The sequence below is a fragment of the Malaclemys terrapin genome, chromosome 9, assembly GCF_027887155.1.
Source record: "Malaclemys terrapin pileata isolate rMalTer1 chromosome 9, rMalTer1.hap1, whole genome shotgun sequence".
Taxonomy (NCBI): domain Eukaryota; kingdom Metazoa; phylum Chordata; order Testudines; family Emydidae; genus Malaclemys; species Malaclemys terrapin.
Window position 1 is genome coordinate 72,834,900 of NC_071513.1, and position 20,952 is coordinate 72,855,851.

The following is a 20,952-nucleotide window of genomic DNA, read 5'->3' on the forward strand; positions in this document are numbered from 1 at the left end:
AGGGTGGAGATGGATGGCAGGAGAGAGATCACTTGATCATTACCTGTTAGGTTCACTCCTTCTGGGACATCTGGCATTGGTCACTGTTGGTAGACAGGATACTGGGGTGGATGGACCTTTGGTCTGGCCCAGTATGGCTGTTCTTATGTAAGATTTTCTGATAACTCAGATTAGAAAAGCTTTGTGTAAGTCATTTGGACACTGGCTCTGATGCTCAACTTTCTGATTTATCACAGTTTCAATGGGCATGCATGCAGTTTAGTGTTTGTCTGTTAAACCTGATGTAACTAAAAATAACGTAAGTGCTTCCTGAAATATAGTCACCAATCTTGCAATTGGATCCATGCAGGCAAGACCTTGAAGCCATCTGGAGCTCCCATTGGGGACATACGCTGAAGTTCTATATATAACTTGGGGATAAGTATGTATCATTTATTTTACCTCTGAGATGAGAAAAAAATTCTACAAAGCATCAAACTGCTTTTAAAAATTAATTTACAAATTTTAGGTCTTAATCTAATGTATCTTTTTTTAAAAACAGATCCCATCTCTTATAATAAATATTTTACTACAACAAGCCATTAGATCAGTGGTTTTCAAACATTTTGAGCTGAGCCCTCCCTTTGAGTTACAGTTATTGGTTGTGCCCCCCCCAACCCAAACAAAAAGAGGTGAGTCAGGGTGGAGGTAGTGCTCCCTCCCTGAGCGCCACTGCACTGGGCTGAAGCCTGAGCTGCCTGGCATTGTCACTCGCTGCCTCCCCCCACCCCTGGACATACCTCCATGCCCTAGGAGGAGCGCCCCATAGTTTGAAAACCTCTGCATTAGATAACGTAAGATATCCCTATGTGTCCCAGTCTTGTGATAATAATGACAGCCAGCATTAAAAACCCCATCAATATTAAATGCTGGTTTGAGAGTGCTCTGCAGATTGTGCAGCTATTCAAGTGTCATAGCTATCATTTGTCACTCTTCCACGCTGCAGACTAGCCAGAAAACATGGAAATCAAGCTGCCTACAAGGCAAAAACAAAACATTTCATAGTCCTTAGGCTAAATGAAGCAGTTTAAAATTCCTCTCATGTGTAATTTCTGAGGCAGAAGTAACAGAGATGAAAACCCAGCTGACAGTAAAAAGAAGAACAGGAGTACTTGTGGCACCTTAGAGACTAACAAATTTATTAGAGCATAAGCTTTCGTGGGCTACAACCCACTTCTTCGGATGCAGTGTATGCCTGACGGTGAAAAGAGAGGGCATAAAGGAAAGAGCACCGAGGTTGCAGATGAGAGCAAAACTCTGTGGTTTTTTTGCCTCTGTAATTAAGACGTGATAACCCCTCCTAAGTACTTCAAAACCAGACTTGTTCCTGAGATCAAATGTAAGAAAATGAAGTGGAACTTATGGATTCTGACGTTCTGAAAACAAGATTAAGTTTCTGATAAGCTACATAACATAAGGAAATAGGTATACAGGTTATGGCTATGAATATATGCATATATGAGTAGAATATTGTAATTGTAACTATGGTGCAACTACAGCATCACCTCATAGTAGGATTGCCAACATTGTATTTTAAAAAAAGGAACTTACACCCCTGCCCCACCCCTCCTACAGATGTCATCATTATTAGTATTAATAATAATAATCAGTACTCACCTACATTCACCAGGGGTATTTCTTGCTGCTTTTTGCAACACTCAGCAACTCCCAATCTTGTTGTACAGAGATGAAAAAATAAGGGACTGTTGACAACCCTACCTCACACCAGTGGGGGGAAGCAATCAAGCAGGGAGAGGCACCTCCCAGGTAAGCTGTTTACAGGAAACCAACTCCAAGCCCCTAACCTTGCACAACCCAGGGAAAGACAATGATGGACCATTCAAGTTAATGAAAAAACACTGAAGTTGAAAAGAAAACCCCAGTCTTGGAAAACCAAAAAAGGAGAGAGTTTGCCCCACTCCGTGTAACCATGAATTATCATCATCAGAGAGAAAGGGGAAAAAATGCAAACCCTGTTAAAAGGGAAGAGGGCTTGAGGGTAAGGATTTCAATAAATTGAGAGCCAGCATCTAAGCGGGGTGCTGTCCATGAAACACTGGATCCCCTCTAGGACAGAGGGCATGCTGGGAAACTGTTCAGAGGCAATAGGTCACTTGTGATGGAAAAGGGAATTTAGCTACCATAGAAGTGCAAAGCCTGAGATGGCATCTTTATGTTTATTTTCTGCGTAACTGGTCTGTGTTTGCCCCCCTTACTATTTCACCTTTGAATATCTGGTTTTTCTATTAAACAATCTTTTTGTTTATTTTTACCCCAAGCAGGTCTCTGCTGTGTAAACTGTGTGGTGTGTGTGCGCCAAAGTGAACTGGAAAAGTCCAAGCGTCTGCTAGTTAAGAACTCGGGGAGACGGATATCGGGGAACTCAGGACGGAAAGGGGTTGCTGAGGTTGCTCTGCAAGGGTAACTAGGGTAGTGGATGCCAGAGCTGAGACCTATGCTTGCAGGCTGGCTACAGGTGTCAGAGCTCTGAGCAATGGCAGCATAGCAATAAGGCACACCAAGCTACAAAGCAGGGGTTACAGAACCCTTTACCGTCTGGGTAATCCCTGAAAAGTCACAGTATCTGAGACACGTTATATGTATCCAAGTGTATCTCTGAGAGGAATATTCCTATACGAAATACCTCTAGCCTAGGGGAAGGCATGCTGTGCTGTAAGCCTGGAGACCATAGGTTTGTTCACATCTCCTTGGCTTAAATACATAGCACTTGACTTGGACAGTGTAAGATATCACTCCTGTTTCATTCTACACTAACCACTGCTTACTGGGGGCAGTGTACCTCAGGGCAATGCTAGTGAGCTACTGAGCCTTTCGCCTGTACATCACCGGTCTGCATATAGCCACCTCTGTAGAGATTACCAGGTGTTCCCATCTAATGGCTGTTTGGTGGCCCTTATATGAGAGGAGTTTGGAAAGTCTCAGTTCCAGCTTCCACATCAGAAGCTCACTATGATGCTTTGCACAGAATGGCAGACTCAGAGAGGCCAAGGACTGTGGGGGCTTGGAAGGCTGACCTAGCCCTACTACCCCTAGAGTAAGTCTCCTCAGATCAAGACTGAGGCATGCTGGCAAGGCAGGGCCTCTTGGAAGTCTACCCTGCTGCTGCCCTGTAGATAAGCAGAGGATTAAATTTGCCAGGGCTGTCAATCTTATCCCTTTCATCAACACCAAATCCACTCAAGTTTTTAAAGCTGAAGTTGATGGCATATACAAATTGTTTGCAAGTATGCAAACCAGCTCCTTAAACACTTTGCATAAAATGTCACACATGGAGCTACAAAAAACATCTGAGCTACTGACTTCCATCTGAAAGACCTTTACTTAATTTCTGGGCCTGGACTACTACTTCCTTGGGTCCAGTCTGGCAAACCTTTAACCATGTGAGTACTGTTTAAATAAAAATAGGTTCCCACAGGATAAAAGAGCTGTGGAATGAGAAACAAAAAGCCCACACATGGATGTACATAGCTAGTCTCAAAAATAGTGATTTTTTTCATTTCTTTTTCCACAGAGCATTCAAGCCCTCCAGGGTGCAGGGGTTTGGGTTGATTTGGCATGTTTGTCCATGGATCATGCAAAGGTAGAACATGGCACTTAGTGTTGCAGTTTGTAACCCTAAAGTACATTGGTTTCCTATCAGTAGTTGAAAGATAACCTTCCAGAGCATACATACTACTGACATTTTAATATCTACATCCTTAGTTCCCACATGCCACTTTAGTGATGCATCAGGAACTACTGGAAGATCAAAAGGTTTATTGAAGCAATGAAACCCTTTGATCACAAAGAACCACACTCTCCTTTTCAGCCAGTTCTGCAGCTCTCCCCTCCCCCACCCCTTTTCCGCTCCAGGAAAGCTTCTTTACCCTGTCCCACCTGTTGGTAGCATGCATTGGCTAGAAAAGCTGCGGTTTTCTGATAGCTTGCAGAGCACTGGCCAGGCAGTCAATTTATGGGGTGCCACTGCCAACCTGTCCAGTTCCTCCTACTCTCTTGCTCCCTCCCTCACTGGATTTTCTGGTGTCTCCTCCATATCCACACAGTTGATTCCCACTCCCATTCATTCCTGGTGGGGGAAGAAAATCAGGAATGAAGAAGAGGTTAATATTAAAATCTCATCAATTTCCTAGTTCTATTCAATGAAGTTAGAAAAATAACACCTGGCAAGTTCTCCTATCTGCAATCAAAAAAAGATATTTTTGTCAGATGTGGAAATAATTAGTAAACTGATACGAGTTTTAGTTTTCACCTTCTTTATAAAATAGGATACGTTAGCTATATTTAAATATGACTAGGCTTGTTGCTCTTCAGCTACATACCCAATTTAACCTATTCTCATGGGATTCTTCTATTATGCAAACTAACGATAAACTTTGAAGGATGTAATTGCTTTATGACTGGAAAATTGAAATTGAGAGACTTATCTTCACTTCCTGAAATATGAAATTCATACCAGATGCTAGGAAATAGCAAAGCTTTTGTCTCATATAATGCCATTCACCAGTCCAGAAGACAATTGGTGTCCATTGGACATTTAAGTCTACTGGACAGCAAGTGAACCCGGGCATAGCACTAGCGTGGCATAGCCTCGTCTTCCATTTCATATCCCCATTTTCCTTCCTCTAAATGGAATTGTGTAATTTCACTACCACATTGCAAAATTCCCGGTACAGGATTTAAACTGGCTTCAAATGATTTGTGAACAACTAGGTCATCTGTTGTGATATTCAAAGACTTTATGTAATGGTTCAAATCCATATTCTTGCTGCTAATCTGTGAAGATTATTTCAACATATTCTAATTCAGGGGTCGGCAATCTTTCAGAAGTGCTGTGCCGAGTCTTCATTTATTCACTCTAATTTAAGCTTTCGTGTGCCAGTAATACATTTTAACATTTTTAGAAGGTCTCTTTCTAGAAGTGTAATATATAACTAAACTATTGTTGTATGTAAAGTAAATATGGTTTTAAAAATGTTTAAGAAGCTTCATTTAAAATTAAATTAAAATGCAGAGCCCCCCGGACCAGTGGCCAGGATCCGGGCAGTGTGAGTGCCACTGAAAATCAGCTTGCGTGCCGCCTTTGGCACATGTGCCATAGGTTGCCTACCCCTGTTCTAATTTATATAAAAGTGCTGCAGTACTGTATCTAGAAGCAATTGTTCAGTCACACTATGCACCAGAAACTACTCAAAATTCTTCGTAGTGCCCCAAGAGACTGCTAGTTAATTGTATCGTCCATACAGTGGTGATTGTCCAAAAATAATTCATAAATTGGGAAGTTTCTTGGTTCCTCACTCAACAACTTTACTGGTCTTACAAGATGCTAGTATTGCAGACTGGGGATCTCAGACAACAATTTGCTCTTGTCAGGGAAAATGGCCATTTAGGCAAATTTCACCACACCGTAAAATTATCTGAAACTGGAAGCAGCAAGCAAAGCATGATCTTTCTTCCTTACAACACCAATAATCAGTCAGCCAATTAAACCAAAATATTGCCTTTACCTTTCTTTTGTCCTAAACTGCATCATTCCAACTCTCACCGTTTGTTGAGCAATAAGGTGGGATAACAATAGACTTCAGGATAGAGAAGCTGAAAACTCTTTTCATGATTTATACAGACCAGAGGAAGGGCATGAAAACATCTAAAATGGTACCACTCAAACTGGGGATCAATAGCTGAATGTGGTCTCATGGAATCTATGGATCTGAGCTCACTTTCTTTTGCTTTGCTCCCAGGAGCACTAGCATATTTCAATCAATATGACAAAGTACCACAAGGAGGGCTAAATAGTTGAAGATTTATTGGCAAGTCTCAGTTCCAGCTCCCACATCACAAGCTCATCATCATGCTTTGCACTGACCATTACGGGATCAGCTTATGGGATCCCTCCATATCTGGCCAAGAAACCAGGAAAGGAGGAGAAAAAAAAAGGTGAAAGAGAAAAAACTCCCCGTTTTCCTAGAAGTCAAGAGAGGATGACAAGAGAACAGACATTGTGCTGACTGGAGCTGCAGATATTATAATGTTGCCATTTGTGCATCATAGGATTACATCAATATATAATGATGTTGATATGGTGAGGCGATGTCACAGTGCAAATGTCATACTGCACTACCAAGTTGTCACGCTGGCTCTTTTCAATTACATCACTGATTTCTAGCCCAGCAAAGCTGAGTACAGCTTTCTGCCCTGAAATATGTACATCTTTAGATAAATAAACCAACAATGAAACAAGTGTATATGTCTGTTAACAAGATTCCTCTACAAGGAATCAAAAGAAAGTAGCTCTGCACATTTCAACATTATGATCCTAAGTGGTCAACACAACACTAATTTGCCTATTATGAGGTGGATGTTTTTTCTTCTGCAGATGCAGTGGGAGGGATAGCTCAGTGGTTTGAGCATTGGCCTGATAAATCCAGGGTTGTGAGTTCAATCCTTGAGGGGACCACTTAGGGATCGGGGGCAAAATCAGTACTTGGTCCTGCTAGTGAAGGCAGGGGGCTGGACTCGATGACCTTTGAAGGTCCCTTCCAGTTCTAGGAGATGGGATATCTCCATTTATTTATTTCAAGTATACAGTTTTGCAAACTGTACTTTCTCAGGATAGATTCACTTTAAAACACTACAAAAATATTGTCTCTCTTGATATTGCCTTAATTGTTCATTCCCTATGCATTTTCAAACATGAAACCTGGATCGCTGCTTGCTACTCTGCAAGGTTGGTTGCTAGCAATGAGGAAGAGAGGATATTTTTTCCTTTTCTGTATTTTTGTCTGGACGAACCTTCTCTATATTAGCTTGAACAGTTCTGTTTATGTAGTTATCACTGTTGGAATATGGACTTGTCAGCAATTTCTTCTTATGATAAATCTGTGTATACCGAAACTGCAGAGGGGGGCAACAACCCCCACAGGTTGCTGGGGGTAGCTTACCCACAACTTCAAGATTACTGGCTATCATTATGAGGAGAAAAAATTACAGAAAGGGAGGGAAAATCTCATTTCCTATGCAATCCAGAAGCCATTTATTTCTTGCCTATATAATCACATGCAGTTTTACCATCTGATCCAGCTATCTTTGCTCACAGAGCAGTCCCACTGAAATCAATGAGTGTGAATAAAGGCTGTAGGATTGGGCTCTAGGAGATAACTAAACAACTGTGAGTGGTTTACATTTATTTCTTTGTGTTTCCAGCCCTCCCCCAATAGCCAATTTCAAGCCTTCCCATCCCTTTACTTCATCTTTCATTTCATTGACATTTGATGCCTCACCTTAAAAATCCTCACGCTGCAAGCTTCAGTTCTATAATACAGCTGTACATATAAACCAACCCATATGGAACTCAGCGTGTATTTTGACTGCTTACCCTGCAATTTCTGATTATCCAAATGGAATGTGTAGATTCCTATCATTATTCTAAACAGATAGAACATCTGCTCAATGTGTATTACATACTGAAAAGAAAAAAGGAAGTAATTTTAAACTATGTATCTGAAGCCGTGTAAGAAGTGTTTAAAGATTTATAAAACATGGAACTGGTTGGTACAAACCAGGGATACAGAGGCATTTATAACTGGTTCCAACACTGCGACAAATGCCATGTGCACAAGGATTCAGAGCACAGAAGTCAATCAGCTGAGAACAGGTAGGTCCCGTGAATCCAGGACTACAACTGCAGGAGTAAGCAAGTCTGTCTGCGAAACAGGTCCCATTGTTCTGGCAGGGAGATGAAGCACAGGGGTCTACTTTCTCTTCACAAGAAGATCCTAAAAATCCTAGTTGAAAAGAGATGATTTTCATAAGTAAAACTTCTTTACACATATGCTATTTAAAAAAAAACAACTTGAAGTAATTGACAGTTACACATTTTAGTATTTCTAATTGACTTTGTGGAAGAGTTACAGAAACACATATGCATGCACAAAAATGTTAATTCTGGCAGCTGACATGTTTGTGACATTATTGCAATTCAATGCATAAGGAATGTAACTGCTTTGATGTGGCAGGATTTCAAAGATATTTGCAAAATCTTACATCAAGTGTCATTCATCTCAAACAATTATAAAGGTAAACTCATTGCTTTAATATAGAGAAAGTGAGAAAAATCAGACATTGTGTAAGCAGGTATAATTCACATGAATATCTTTGAGCCAAATTCATTCCCAAAATCAAGAGAGTTGGTAAATGGGGATGGTGGAGCACTAACAGTAGCAAACACTCTGAGAGGGATACTCCTAGCCAGACCAAAAATACTGAATTCAATACATGTATTGTGGCATCTCTTGCTATTTATTATTGATCTTGGAAGTATTGTTCAAAACAATGTCATTTTACACTTCAGGTGATTGTATTTCATTAGTAATACATTTCCATTAATCCTGACAGGATCTGTTACTTTACAAAGTTTTTCTTTTCTTCCCTCCATAATTAATCATCATTCAGACACACAAGTGAATTAAATAGCCATTTTATTTTACTGTAGTTTTATCACTGCAATAATAGACAGCACCTGACAAAGATTTTTCTACAGATTTTAAAAGCAGAACGACTCTACAAAACAAGGAATGGATGAAATTATATTTTCAAGTGCAACAATAGAGAAACAAGCATACAATGGTACAGTATATTCAAATCATACTATTTGTTCTTTATCGGTGGATTTCTTAATGATAAGAGGCAGTAAGGTCTAGTGGACTGGACTAGAAGTCAGGAATTGCTTAATTGTGGTCCATGGTCTGACATGGATTTGATGTAAGACATTGTGCAAAAGGCCAAATCTATCAAAAGTAGCTTCTAGTTTTGGAGTATTCGATTTTTGTGCAGCTATATGTGAACACTAAGGACCCAATTCTCAGAGGTTCTGATCACCTACAACTCCTAGTGTTGCTGGCACTATAGCTATAATATACTGCATGTGTGTATAAGTATGTGTGCATTTATTAGCTAAATTCTGCTTTCAGCAATTGCAGTGTCAACTGATTTAAGAAGAATTACATGACTTACACCATGGTAACTGAGATCAGAACAAGGTCCATAGATTTAGAGTAAACATGTAAAAGAAGTTAATGACTACAGATGTAAGCAAGAGGAGAATCAGACCCACAGTACTGCTACTCAGATACCTTAATTCTACTGCATAAAAAAGGAATCAGAATACAAATAAACTATGTAAAGTAACTGTTCAAACTTCAGTATATTAAATACACTTGGACTACCAGTAAAAAATCTGAGAAGGCAGGTGACAAACTATTTATTTTTTAAATCTCATGGTTTTTAAGCCAGTCACATGAGTTTTGAATGGTTGGAACTGGCAATACTGCACCTGCTTAAGAATTCTGCTGAACAGGGAATGGATTTATGTATGCTAAGCATGTTAAATCCTTAAGTGCTTTCTGTTTTCCATACTGGCCTGCTTTAGGGGCGGTGTGGAGCTACCCAACCCAATGGGAGCTCCAGGAAAAATGCTTTCTGGAGACCCTGGGTACATGGATGAACTTAGAATGACGAATCATCCCTTTATGCCCAGACAGCTGCTCCCCAAGCACAGGGGTTCTGACTGCTCTGCAAGCTTGTTCTTCCCCACATATTCACATAAGGATCAGAGACAAAATATGTACGCCAAAAGGCTTGGTCTGAGAGACCAGAGGAAGAAATGAATTCCAGAGCTGAGGGCTCTCTGCAGAGAACATCTGACCATCAGCCCGATGACATTTAAAATCTAGGGACAACAAGTTGAGCCCAGCAGCTGATCTCAAATATCCTGACGAGTCATTAGGAGAGGTAGTTTCTCAAGCAGTAAGCACCTAAAATATAGTACCTGATGTTTTATAGATCAAAGTCAGCTCCTTGAATTGTGCTAAGTGAATGGGAAGCCAGAGCAGTCCCTTACAACCAGATGATATCTGCTCCCTTCAGTGGATACTGCCTACTACCCTCATGCAAAATGCAATGAATGTTAACAAGATACAGATTATTGCAGTGAGGATTAAAAAGGAAATGCCACAAACACCTAGCAAGGCCCAAACAAAAATTCTTGGTCACTGCTGCCATCAGGATTCCAGGAGCATCAAAAAACTACAAATATCTTGGACAAAGGCTGAAGAAACCCATCAACACAGAGGGTGTAAACCATCTCCTCCATAACCTCACAATTCTAACCCAAGGCCCACAACCATTACCCCCATCTTACTGGACTGAGCTTTCCCAGTTAGCTCATAACCATGTCCCAAAGTCAGCCAGGCATTAGGGAAAAAAAAGGCAGAAAAACTGCAGGACCTAAAATAACCAGCAAAAACTCATAATTGTGCAGGACCGCCCAGAGGATTCTGGGGGGCCTGGGGTCTTCGGCATCGGGTCCCGGGGTAGAAGGACCCCCCGCCGTGGATCTTTGGGGCACTTCGGCGGCGGGTCCTGGAGCAGAGGGACCCCCCGCCGCTGAAGACCTGGAGCGGAAGAAGCTCTGGGGGCCCGGGTCCCACGAGAGTTTTCTGGGGCCCCCGGAGCGAATGAAGGACCCCATTCCAGGGGTCTTGAAAAACTCTCATGGGGGCCCCTGCGGGGCCCGGGGCAAATTGCCCCATTAGCCCCCTCCCCCCCCCGGCGGCCCTGTAATTGTGTATTACCAGGGGGAACTGAGCCAATAAGCCTATGTGGCCTCTTTGCTAACTCTGAAACTAGACTAAAAAGAACCAAGGAAAATTTGAGGCCTCCAACATGATATTAATGCTGTCTCACTACAGTCTTTCATAGATTCATAGATTCTAGAACTGTAAGGGACCTCGAGAGGTCATCGAGTCCAGTCCCCTGCCCTCAGGACAGGACCAAATACTGTCTAGACCATCCCTGATAGACATTTATCTAACCTACTCTTAAAAATCTCCAGAGATGGAGATTCCACAACCTCCCTAGGCAGTTTATTCAAGTGTTTAACCACTCTGACAGTTAGGAACTTTTTCCTAAAGTCCAACCTAAACCTCCCTTGCTGAAGTTTAAGCCCATTGCTTCTTGTTCTATCCTTAGAGGCTAAGGTGAACAAGTTTTCTCCCTCCTCCTTATGACACCCTTTTAGATACCTGAAAACTGCTATCATGACCCCTCCCAGTCTTCTCTTTTCCAAACTAAACAAACCCAATTCTTTCAGCCTTCCTTCATAGGTCATGTTCTCAAGACCTTTAATCATTCTTGTTGCTCTTCTCTGGACCCTCTCCAATTTCTCCATATCTTTCTTGAAATGCGGTGCCCAGAACTGGACACAATACTCCAGTTGGGGCCTAACCAGCGCAGAGTAGAGCAGAAGAATGACTTCTCGTGTCTTGCTCACAACACACCTGTTAATGCATCCCAGAATCATGTTTGCTTTTTTTGCAACAGCATCACACTGTTGACTCATATTTAGCTTGTGATCCACTATAACCCCTAGATCCCTTTCTTCCGTACTCCTCCCTAGACAGTCTCTTCTCATTCTGTATGTGTGAAACTGATTGTTTCTTCCTAAGTGGAGCACTTTGCATTTGTCTTTGTTAAACTTCATCCTGTTTACCTCAGACCATTTCTCCAATTTGTCCAGATCATTTTGAATTATGACCCTATCCTCCAAAGTAGTTGCAATCCCTCCCAGTTTGGTATCATCTGCAAACTTAATAAGCGTACTTTCTATACCAATATCTAAGTCGTTGATGAAGATATTGAACAGAGCTGGTCCCAAAACACTCCCCTGCGGAACCCCACTTGTTATACATTTCCAGCAGGATTGGAAACCATTAATAACTACTCTCTGAGTACGGTTATCCAGCCAGTTACGCACCCACCTTATAGTAGCCCCATGTAAGTTGTATTTGCCTAGTTTATTGATAAGAATATCATGCGAGACCGTATCAAATGCCTTACTAAAGTCTAGGTATACCACATCCACCGCTTCTCCCTTATCCACAAGACTCATGGATATTATTTGCAATAATCTTCCCTAAAAAGGGAAGATTAACAGATGGATAATGTTATTTCAAGTGACAAAACAATTCCACAGCATATGCAGGCCTAAATACACTAAAGCAAGTTGCCCTTGTGTTATCTTCGAATGTGTTGGGAAATTTGTTCTGCAGTTGAAGTCTTACGTATGAGTTAAATATATGCAAATACTAGAATCAAATATAATTACACTGCTAAATTGAAGGTCTGACTTTTCAGTGCTTCTGAATGTATATTTAAATCAATACTTACCAGTAAAATAAAAAAAATAATGAAAACATTAATAGAGGTGCACGGATCAAGAACAGCATAAAATGGTGAAAAATGAGTTTTTCACCTTTATATTTATTTTGAAGATAAATATCATCTGAAATTTTTATCAGCTAAATTGCAAAAAGGAAGCCCTAACAAGACATGATTAAAATGGGGAAATGACTGGGGATTTCAGATATCAGAATGCAGAATTTACCAAAGGCAAAGAAATAAAATAGGAAGCAAGGAGGGATGGCAATATTAGTAAAAAATTCTATTGCTCAAAAGATATGATAAAAATATTTTTGCTGACATAGCCATTTGGCTAGAAGTCAAAGACAACAGAAATAGTCAGAGAGGTAGCCCTCCAATATAGCAAGAGAAAGTAGATCAGGAAATATTTTCAGAGATGAGAGCTCTGAAAGAAAGCCAGAATTCTGATCATGGGAGGATTTTAATTACTTGGCTACCGAGTGTATAACGGCCATGCAAAAACTAAGAAAGGTAAATGTTTTCAGAGGTAGTGCAAGATTTTGTGAACAACCATCTTGGCTGGAGATTATGTTAGATCTAATCCTAGGAAATGTGCCAAATGTGCCAAATGAAGTTAATGAACATCGAAGACTAGAGATTACAAAATCTTTAGATTTGAAATATGTGGATAAGCACTAAAAGAAGCAAGATAAATGCTTTTGATTTTTCTTGTACAAAGTCTTTTATGAGGAAATATAAAATGCTCTATGGAATTTTCATTAGAATTTTCTAAAAAAGAGATGCCTATCATAAGGAAATGAGAAATAATTAGCAAGTAGTTGTAAGACTTTAATTGACATTCATCCTAGCCACGTCTAAACACATAAAAGAGCAACAGAGACCAAACTGGTTAAAGCATTAAATAGATAGTCTAAGCAATAAGAAGGTATCTTTTAAAATTAAAAACAATATGGAAGGATGCAAGGTAAAATGATAATTATTACATTAGCAAAAATGTAATAATGACTAAGTTACAGTAACAGTTTAAACAAAGTATTTTTCAAATATGTTCACAGCCCTTTTCATACTGTTAAGAAGAATGGTGCCTTCTGTAATCACCAGATACTTTGGGAAAGGGAATCACATGTACACAATAGGTGTATTCCCCACTTTCATAGTATCAAGGTGATAGATGGAGCTATTGTGCAAGTATATAGATGTTACAATCAACTTTGCTAGACGTATTAGAGAAAACCCATCTTGCCCGGGTATGGAAAACAAATCCAGAAACGTTGACCACCACCACACTTGGACTGTTCCTAGTCTATTGTCAAACTTCTCTAGTCAATAACTCTGCTAGTCAATTAAAATTCATGCAGCTAGTGTGCATTTTATTGGCTGGTAGTGCAAATCAACTCATCCCAATCACAACTTAACACCTTCTGTTGGCCGTCAAGCTTTAATTTTCTCTCATTGTACCAGTAACTCCACATCACAGAATCATAGAAATGTAAGAATGGAAGGGACTAGTCCCCTGCATTGAGGCAGGACTAAGTATTATCTAGGCCTGGGGTTCTCAACCTTTTTCTTTCTGAGGCTCCCCCAACATCCTATAAACACTCCATGGCCCACCTGAGCCACAACTGTTTTTCTGCATATAAAAGCCAGGGCCAGCATAAGGGGGTAGCAAGCAGTGCAGTTGCCCAGGGCCCCACACCACGGGGGCCCCGCAAAGATAAGTTGCTCAGGCTTCGGCTTCAGCCCCAGGTGGGAGAGTTGAGGGCTCCAGGCTTTAGCTCCACATAGCAGGGCTTCGGTTTTCTGCCCTGGGCCCCAGCGTGTCTAACACTGGTCCTGCTTGACAGATCCCCTGAAACCTCCGACCCCTGGTTGAGAACCACTGATCTAGACCGTTCCTGACAGGCATTTGTCTAACCTGTTCTTAAAAACTTATGATGACAGATTCCACGGTCTCCCTAGGTAATTTGTTACAGGACTTAACTCCCCTTACAGTAAGGACGTTTTTTCTAATGTCTAACCTAAATTTACCTTGCTGCAATTTAAGCCCTTTACTTCTTGTTCTGTCCTCAGTGGTTAAGGAGAACAATTTGTCACCCTCCTCTTTAATAATCTTGTACATACCTGAAAACTGTTATCATGCCGCCCCCATCTTCCCTTCTCCAGACTAAACTGACCCAATTTTTCCAATCTTTCCTCGTATGTCATGTTTTTTAGACCTTTCATCATTTTTGATGCTCTCCTCTGGTCTTTGTGTTTCTCCAATTTGATCACATCTTTCCCAAAGTGTGGTGCCCAGAACTGGACACAATACTCCAGTTGAGGTCTTCTCAGAGCTGAATAGAGTGGAAAAATTACTTCTCATGTCATGCTTAAAATGCTCCGGCTAATACATCCTAGAATAATGATTCCTTTTTTTGCAACAGTATTACATTGTTGACTCATATTTAGTTTGTGATCTACTATAACCTCTGATCCTTTTCTGCAGTACTCCTCCCTAGCCAGTTAGTCCCTATTTTGTATTTGAGAATTGATTATTCCTTCCTAAGAGGAGAACTTTGCATTTGTCCTTATTGAATTTCATCCTATTTAATTCAGACCATTTCTCCAGTTTGTCAAGATCATTTTGAATTCAAATCCTACCATCATGGAAATATGATGATCAAAGTGACATTTCAATCAAACAGAACAAATTGAAAGAGAAAAATAAATGTCCCTCTCCCAGTCACTGAACATGTATCTATATTAGCGCTGGAGGGGATTTCTTGGGCCATCTAAGCCAATCCTTACACAAGTGCAAAAATTTCTTCTATCTACTTCTCTGAATGTAAAATCCAATTGTGCCCTGAAAACAAGTTGCCTCAACAACTGCACATAGTAGTTTATTTCCCAAATTATTCTGTATATGTATCAGAGCTGAAATATAATGTTAAGCAGAAAATCATGGAATCTTCAAGCCCGAGGCTCTAGTTACTAACCATTCTTTAAGGACTCTTTAAAACTATTAAAGATTATGTAATGAGTATAAAGAACTACCTCTATTCAAACCATTCACTTTCCACTGCCCAAGAAGCTCACCTTTCATACTTTTCACATGTCTGATTTCTAAAACACAGGTGTCATTTGTAGAACATAAATGGACCATGTAGAAATGATTCCTTATTATTTCCATCCATCTCTTCTTCTGCCATCCATTGCATGTTCTTCTCTTTTTTCTTTTTGTAATGTGGTTATATTTTCCATCTCTCCTGTTCTGTTCATTTTCTACCACATAATACCTCCCGATTCTCCAGTCCTTTAGTTTTTAAATGTATACTATACGCTGGCCTGCCTTCCCCCCCACTGTGCTGAATTAGCACTTCAGAAAGAAAGGCCTCCTCTCAACATGCAACTACAATTAGGCACAGTGGGAGAAAGGTAGCAGAGCAAGAGCCCAAGCCTATGCTTGAAGCTGATCATATTTTTTAGAAAAGAAACATGTCAGGGCACTCTAAAAATAACAGTTCTGCAACGTCCAAGCAGGTATTCTCTGGCTTATTTACAAAAAAAGTCTCCTCCTCAGTCTCCCTGCTCCCTAAAAATCTCCAAATAAAAGCTCACAAACTGAGTGAGAAAGATAAAAACATTGCCTCAAATGGAATAAGAAAAAACTGGCCATGTATTTGGTCAGAGCAGTCAATATTGTATTTTACAATGTGGCATCTACAAGCTCAGCCCTTATTCTTCCCCTCAAAAACCTGAAATTCCTGTTATTGTTAGTATTGGTATATTGCATTTCCTTGCTATGTTGGACATAGCATAGCTAACATGCTTGGTTGATACTCTATCCCAGTACAACTGCCCCTGCCTTTGCAGAAGGGACCAGATGCGACCTCTGCAGCAGCATTCTCCCTTCCTTGTGGTGGGGACAAAATTAGGAAAGATGGATACTCGACACCAACATTACTGCAGCAGCAGCTGTGCAGCTGAGGGAAGGGGACCAGCAAAGCCACATACGAGGGCAACCATACATGAAGGACAGCACCTAATTCTGCCGGTTTGGAGGTGTTTTGCCCAGAGAATACCTTACATAAAAAGCATTAGGAGGCTAGATGTGTAGACCCAGAAACCTCTCTTCACTAGAGGGGATGGCTCTAGAGAACACAGAGGGTGAATACAGTGCAGTTTTCTGCCTGCCCGCTGGGGTCCCCTCCCAATGGTTTTTCTGCTTGAAGGGGCAATCTAGCTCTGCACACTGATTGATTCTAATGACAACATGGTGCAGTGTGATGCAATTAAACAGCAATGGTTTTTTGGAAAAAGGGAAAATGTTTGTGCTCCAATCGATAATCCAGGGATGGCCAAACTTACTGACCCTGTGAGCTGCACATATAACAATAACAAGAGTGTTCAGAAGTTTGAGACATGGAGTGCACCTGCCGAGGCTCGGGGCTTCAGCCTTGCGGGAGGCACCTGCCAGGGCTTGGGGTGACAGCCCTGTTCCTGCTGAAGTCCCAAGCCTCGGCAGATACCTCCCATGGGGCTGAAGCCCCAAGACCCCCATCCCTGCTGGCCAGAGGTGATGCGTGAGGGGTACACATGGGGTCACATGCCTCCCCCTGATTTTTTCCAGGGTTTTCTGGCCCCGCTCGGTCACATGGTGCTGCCAGGCCCCCTCCCTGCAAGCAGCTGCTGGAGCTGGCAAGCTGGGAGCTGTGGCCATGGGGAGAGCCAGCAGCGAATAGCTGGGAGCTGCAGGGAGAGCCGCTGCTTTTGCTGCTGCCTGTCCCTGCAAAGCTAAAGTAGTGCCCCCTCCCTGCAGCTCCCAGCTGTTTGCAGCTGCCTCTCCACAAAGAGTAACACCTGGGAGCTGTAGGGAGGGGCCACTGAGGGTAAGCGGGGAAGAGGGGGGTACATGCCTGGTGGGGCATGACTCAAGCTGTTGGGGGGGGCAAACTTTTAAATTGTGCCCCCCCCAGTCTCAGCAGGCACCAGTCGTCTCTGGCAGAAGCCCCTAGCCCCATCATCCCACCGCAAGGCAGAAGCCCCAAGCTCCACACCACCAATCTGGTAGGTGGAGAATGGGGGGAGGGCATGGGTGACTCCATGAGCCGCACTTTAACTGTGAAAGAGCCACATGTGGCTCACGAGCCGTGGTTGGCCAACCGTGCTATAATCCGTAGCAGTAGCAGCAAGTATAACAAATAGAGTAAACACACAATGAAAGTAGCAGATCCTCAACCAAGTCCATCTTGATTCTATACAATGGCTACAAGTAGTAAGTTATTCAGAAACATTAATAAAAATAATGTCATCTATAGTGTGACTTATTTTTAAGGGAGGTCAATGTGCTGTGCTGTACTTATTGTATTAGATATGCAGTAGAAATCTGTCTGATACTAATTACATTGGCTAAAATTACAGTAAGAAAATATTTGATGTACCGTAAATATTTGTTTTTGCTCCTATAGAAAAACTGAATCATGTTTATTCTAATTCTTTATTAGGAAAATAAATGCTAATATCTTTTGATACTAAAATAAAACAGAAACTTTCTAGTGCATTAGATGTTCAGCATGAGAATAGGAATGGTGTTTCTGTTCATTTCAGCTCAACTCACTCTGCCTTCAAGAGTATGTGCATGTTCTCTATGGTAATATATGCACATTCTTTATATAATCATAAAGTAATGTTTTCCCATAGTTATTTAAATCTGGATGCTAGCCTGGACCAACCCAAACCCAGTGCACAAATCACTTGCTCTAAAAGTTTTATCTGTATATCTGAGCATATCATATAGTCTCTGATGAACCATAAAAATAACTTTTGAAAAAGACAACACACAAGTCACTCATCCACAAAGTGGGGCCTTTAACAGAAAGTGTCCCTTTCCTGAAGGTCCAAAGCCTAAAATTCTCCAATATTTCCTATTTACTCATCTTAAATCTACAAACATGCTAGAAAAGAGAGGAGCTAATGGGGAAGTTTTAACAGGCTTCAATACCATTTGTGCCAAGATCTTTGGCATATGAGATGTCAGGGTTGCTGGGGACAAGACTTATGTTCATGTGCTCTCTGAACTGACTTCCTGGTTTGTGGGTGTCAATCTTGGTACAAAAAGAACTTTAATTGCATTTAGAGCTCTAATAATCGTTCACATCGGGTCTGACAGATCATTGCACCCTTCAAGACAACCTGGAGGATGACTGGGAAGGACTTGACAAAGTCACCGCACACACACTGCAACAGAGTGATGTGTAGATGCCTGGAGTCCTTTTTAATGTCTGGCCAAATGAGGTGGTACTCAACACCAGAGACTTCAGTGCTGAGATGCCTAGGGCATCATGGACTAGGTGCACCACTCAGACCCCTGCCTTGGTGGTAAAGCTACACTGTTGGACTTGGAGAAAATTTGGGTCTGCACCAATGCAAGCAGTGCCAACAGCAGCAGAGGTACCCAGTGCCCAAAGACAACTCAAATTTAGGCTTCAAGTAACTCTCCTTCAAAGCACCCTATGCTGGCCTCTTGCCAGATTTATGGTTTCTTTGTGGGCAGAGGTCCCTTCAGACGGGAGCAGAGTGATTCTCTGAAATACTTGCGTACCCTGGGTGACATATGAAATTAGATCTGACATCCCCTCACAGAAGTGATCCAGAAAATGTGAATATCCATTAATAATGTCCATGCAGCACAGACATTCCTCGAAACTGCTACAAAACAGAAAGACTGGAGCTGAATAGGAGCAAAGGGCTTCATCAGAGATGCAAAGCAAGAAGGTGAGGTACCAAAGCAAAAAATGCCACAGAAAATTGCATCCAAGTGCCAAAAAGAAAAACAGCAAAGCACTGAGCAAAAATGACAAAGTGTTAAAAACTACATCAAAGAACTTCGTACTCTAAATAAAACACAGGCCATGGCCTCAAAGTTGTTTCAAGTTCTTTGGCAGCTGGAGAATGGTTGTCAATGATGGTCCTGGGCTAGTGGCAGAGAAAAAGCAGCAGAAACAATAATTAAGATGAAAAGAAGCAGACCTGACTGTAGCATCAGGTGGACACAGCACAAAGATATCCAAACCCACTGAGGCTGAAAGGAGAAAGTTCAGCTGGAGAGGCACAGGTTCCTGCAGGGACTTTTGGGACATTGCAAGGGCAACAGTTAAGCTCAAGGGGGGTCAGTACAAAACATGTGTGGTGTAAGTGGTTCCACACACCACTGTTCCACCTGCTTGTGTTGGGGTGTGGCATTGCAGGCACTCCCTGCTTCCATTTACAAAGTGTGACAGCTAATCCCAAGTAGGGCGGTGTGCCGTAAATTCAGCATACCATCTTTAAACGGTTACATAATCTGGTTGGCCGTGCCTTTAAACAAACAAATGTAAAAAGGCAGATGCTTCACTGCAGCGCTTTTAAGCCCAGGATCCAAACTGGCCTTGGAGTGCTGGGTTAGCACAGAAGAGCTCCTCCATTGTCCCAGTTTCACCCAGCAGACCACTCAGAGGAAGCAGGCAAGCCTTCTTATCTGGTTTGCTGTCTCCCTATTGGCCTGTGTCACCTCCAAGAGGACCAAATCTCACTGGTGGCCCAGCCCAAGTGGATTTTCCTTAAACAGGGGATGTCAGGGTGACGATGCCTCCAGCAAGGGGCTGATACAGTGCGATAGCCCCCACCACATAGGTGGATAGTGGCTCCGAGGGGACAAAACTTTCAAGAGCTTTGGGGAGTATCACCCGATCTGTGCTAAGCAACTGACCCAGGACTGCTAATTGGCCAGTATTAGCATGTATTTAGTTATATTATACACACGAATAAATGTCACCTCCAAAACTGGCAAAAATTATCTAACCAACAGGTATTTTTCATAATTACTATTCTTACTGATAAGAAAGCTAATTATATAAGATACTTGAACAAATTTCATTAGAAAATCAAGCTACATTTGGCTACGTCCCAACATCTTATGATTGTCTCATTGAATTCTGATACTATTTATACAACAAACAAACAATTTTCAAAATTCTTCTAAAATGCAAGGTTTAGACTGCTGACATAATGTTAATTCAACACAGCTGTTAAGTGGGTCACTCATTAGAGCAACTGACTTCAGAGGAAGAGAAAAGCCAGTCTGCAGCAATTACAAATAACCCTTAAGTTAAGCAGGTTCATATTTCTTCAAGAGAAGCAATTATTAATTATAAACAAGACTTCTACCTAAAAGTAAACTCAACTGTATAAAAGATAGCATTGGAAGAATAAAAAACAACAACTATAGATGAATTGGGAGAGGAAATATTAGCTCTGGACAACAACCTTAACTATCGTTTGGTACTGATGACTAATAGAAAAATTTGTAACTGGAAGCTTTCACTACTGATAATTTATGCAACCAGCCATTTGCAGGTAGCATGATGTTATAAAAAGGATATGCTTTCAACGTCACAATGTCCTCATTACTTAGAGTTAACATTTACAGTGTTTACTGACGAAAATGATTTCAAGGATTTCATATAGTGAGAGATAAACCAGTTCAAATAAAAACAGAATGGATCAAATCTTTTCAGGGTTTTGAAAATGTTCAGTTGATTAAAAAGTGTACTCCTATAAACTTTCTATTTTATCTAGGAACAGAAGCAGATATATCAAAATAACATGAGAGACTGGCTTTTCTTTTGCTTTTTCTGAACAAGACAAAAATCAGGAACA

At 41.3% G+C, this 20,952-nt stretch overlaps 1 protein-coding gene across 1 annotated transcript in view; it reads right to left on the reverse strand.

Moving 5' to 3' along the window:
* DNER (delta/notch like EGF repeat containing) overlaps positions 1 to 20,952 on the reverse strand; it is a 292,283-nt gene that overhangs the window by 49,518 nt on the left and 221,813 nt on the right. The window contains exon 8 of the mRNA XM_054040696.1: positions 7,617 to 7,841. Coding sequence (XP_053896671.1) covers positions 7,617 to 7,841 — 225 coding nt within the window. The remainder of the gene's footprint in view (positions 1 to 7,616; positions 7,842 to 20,952) is intronic.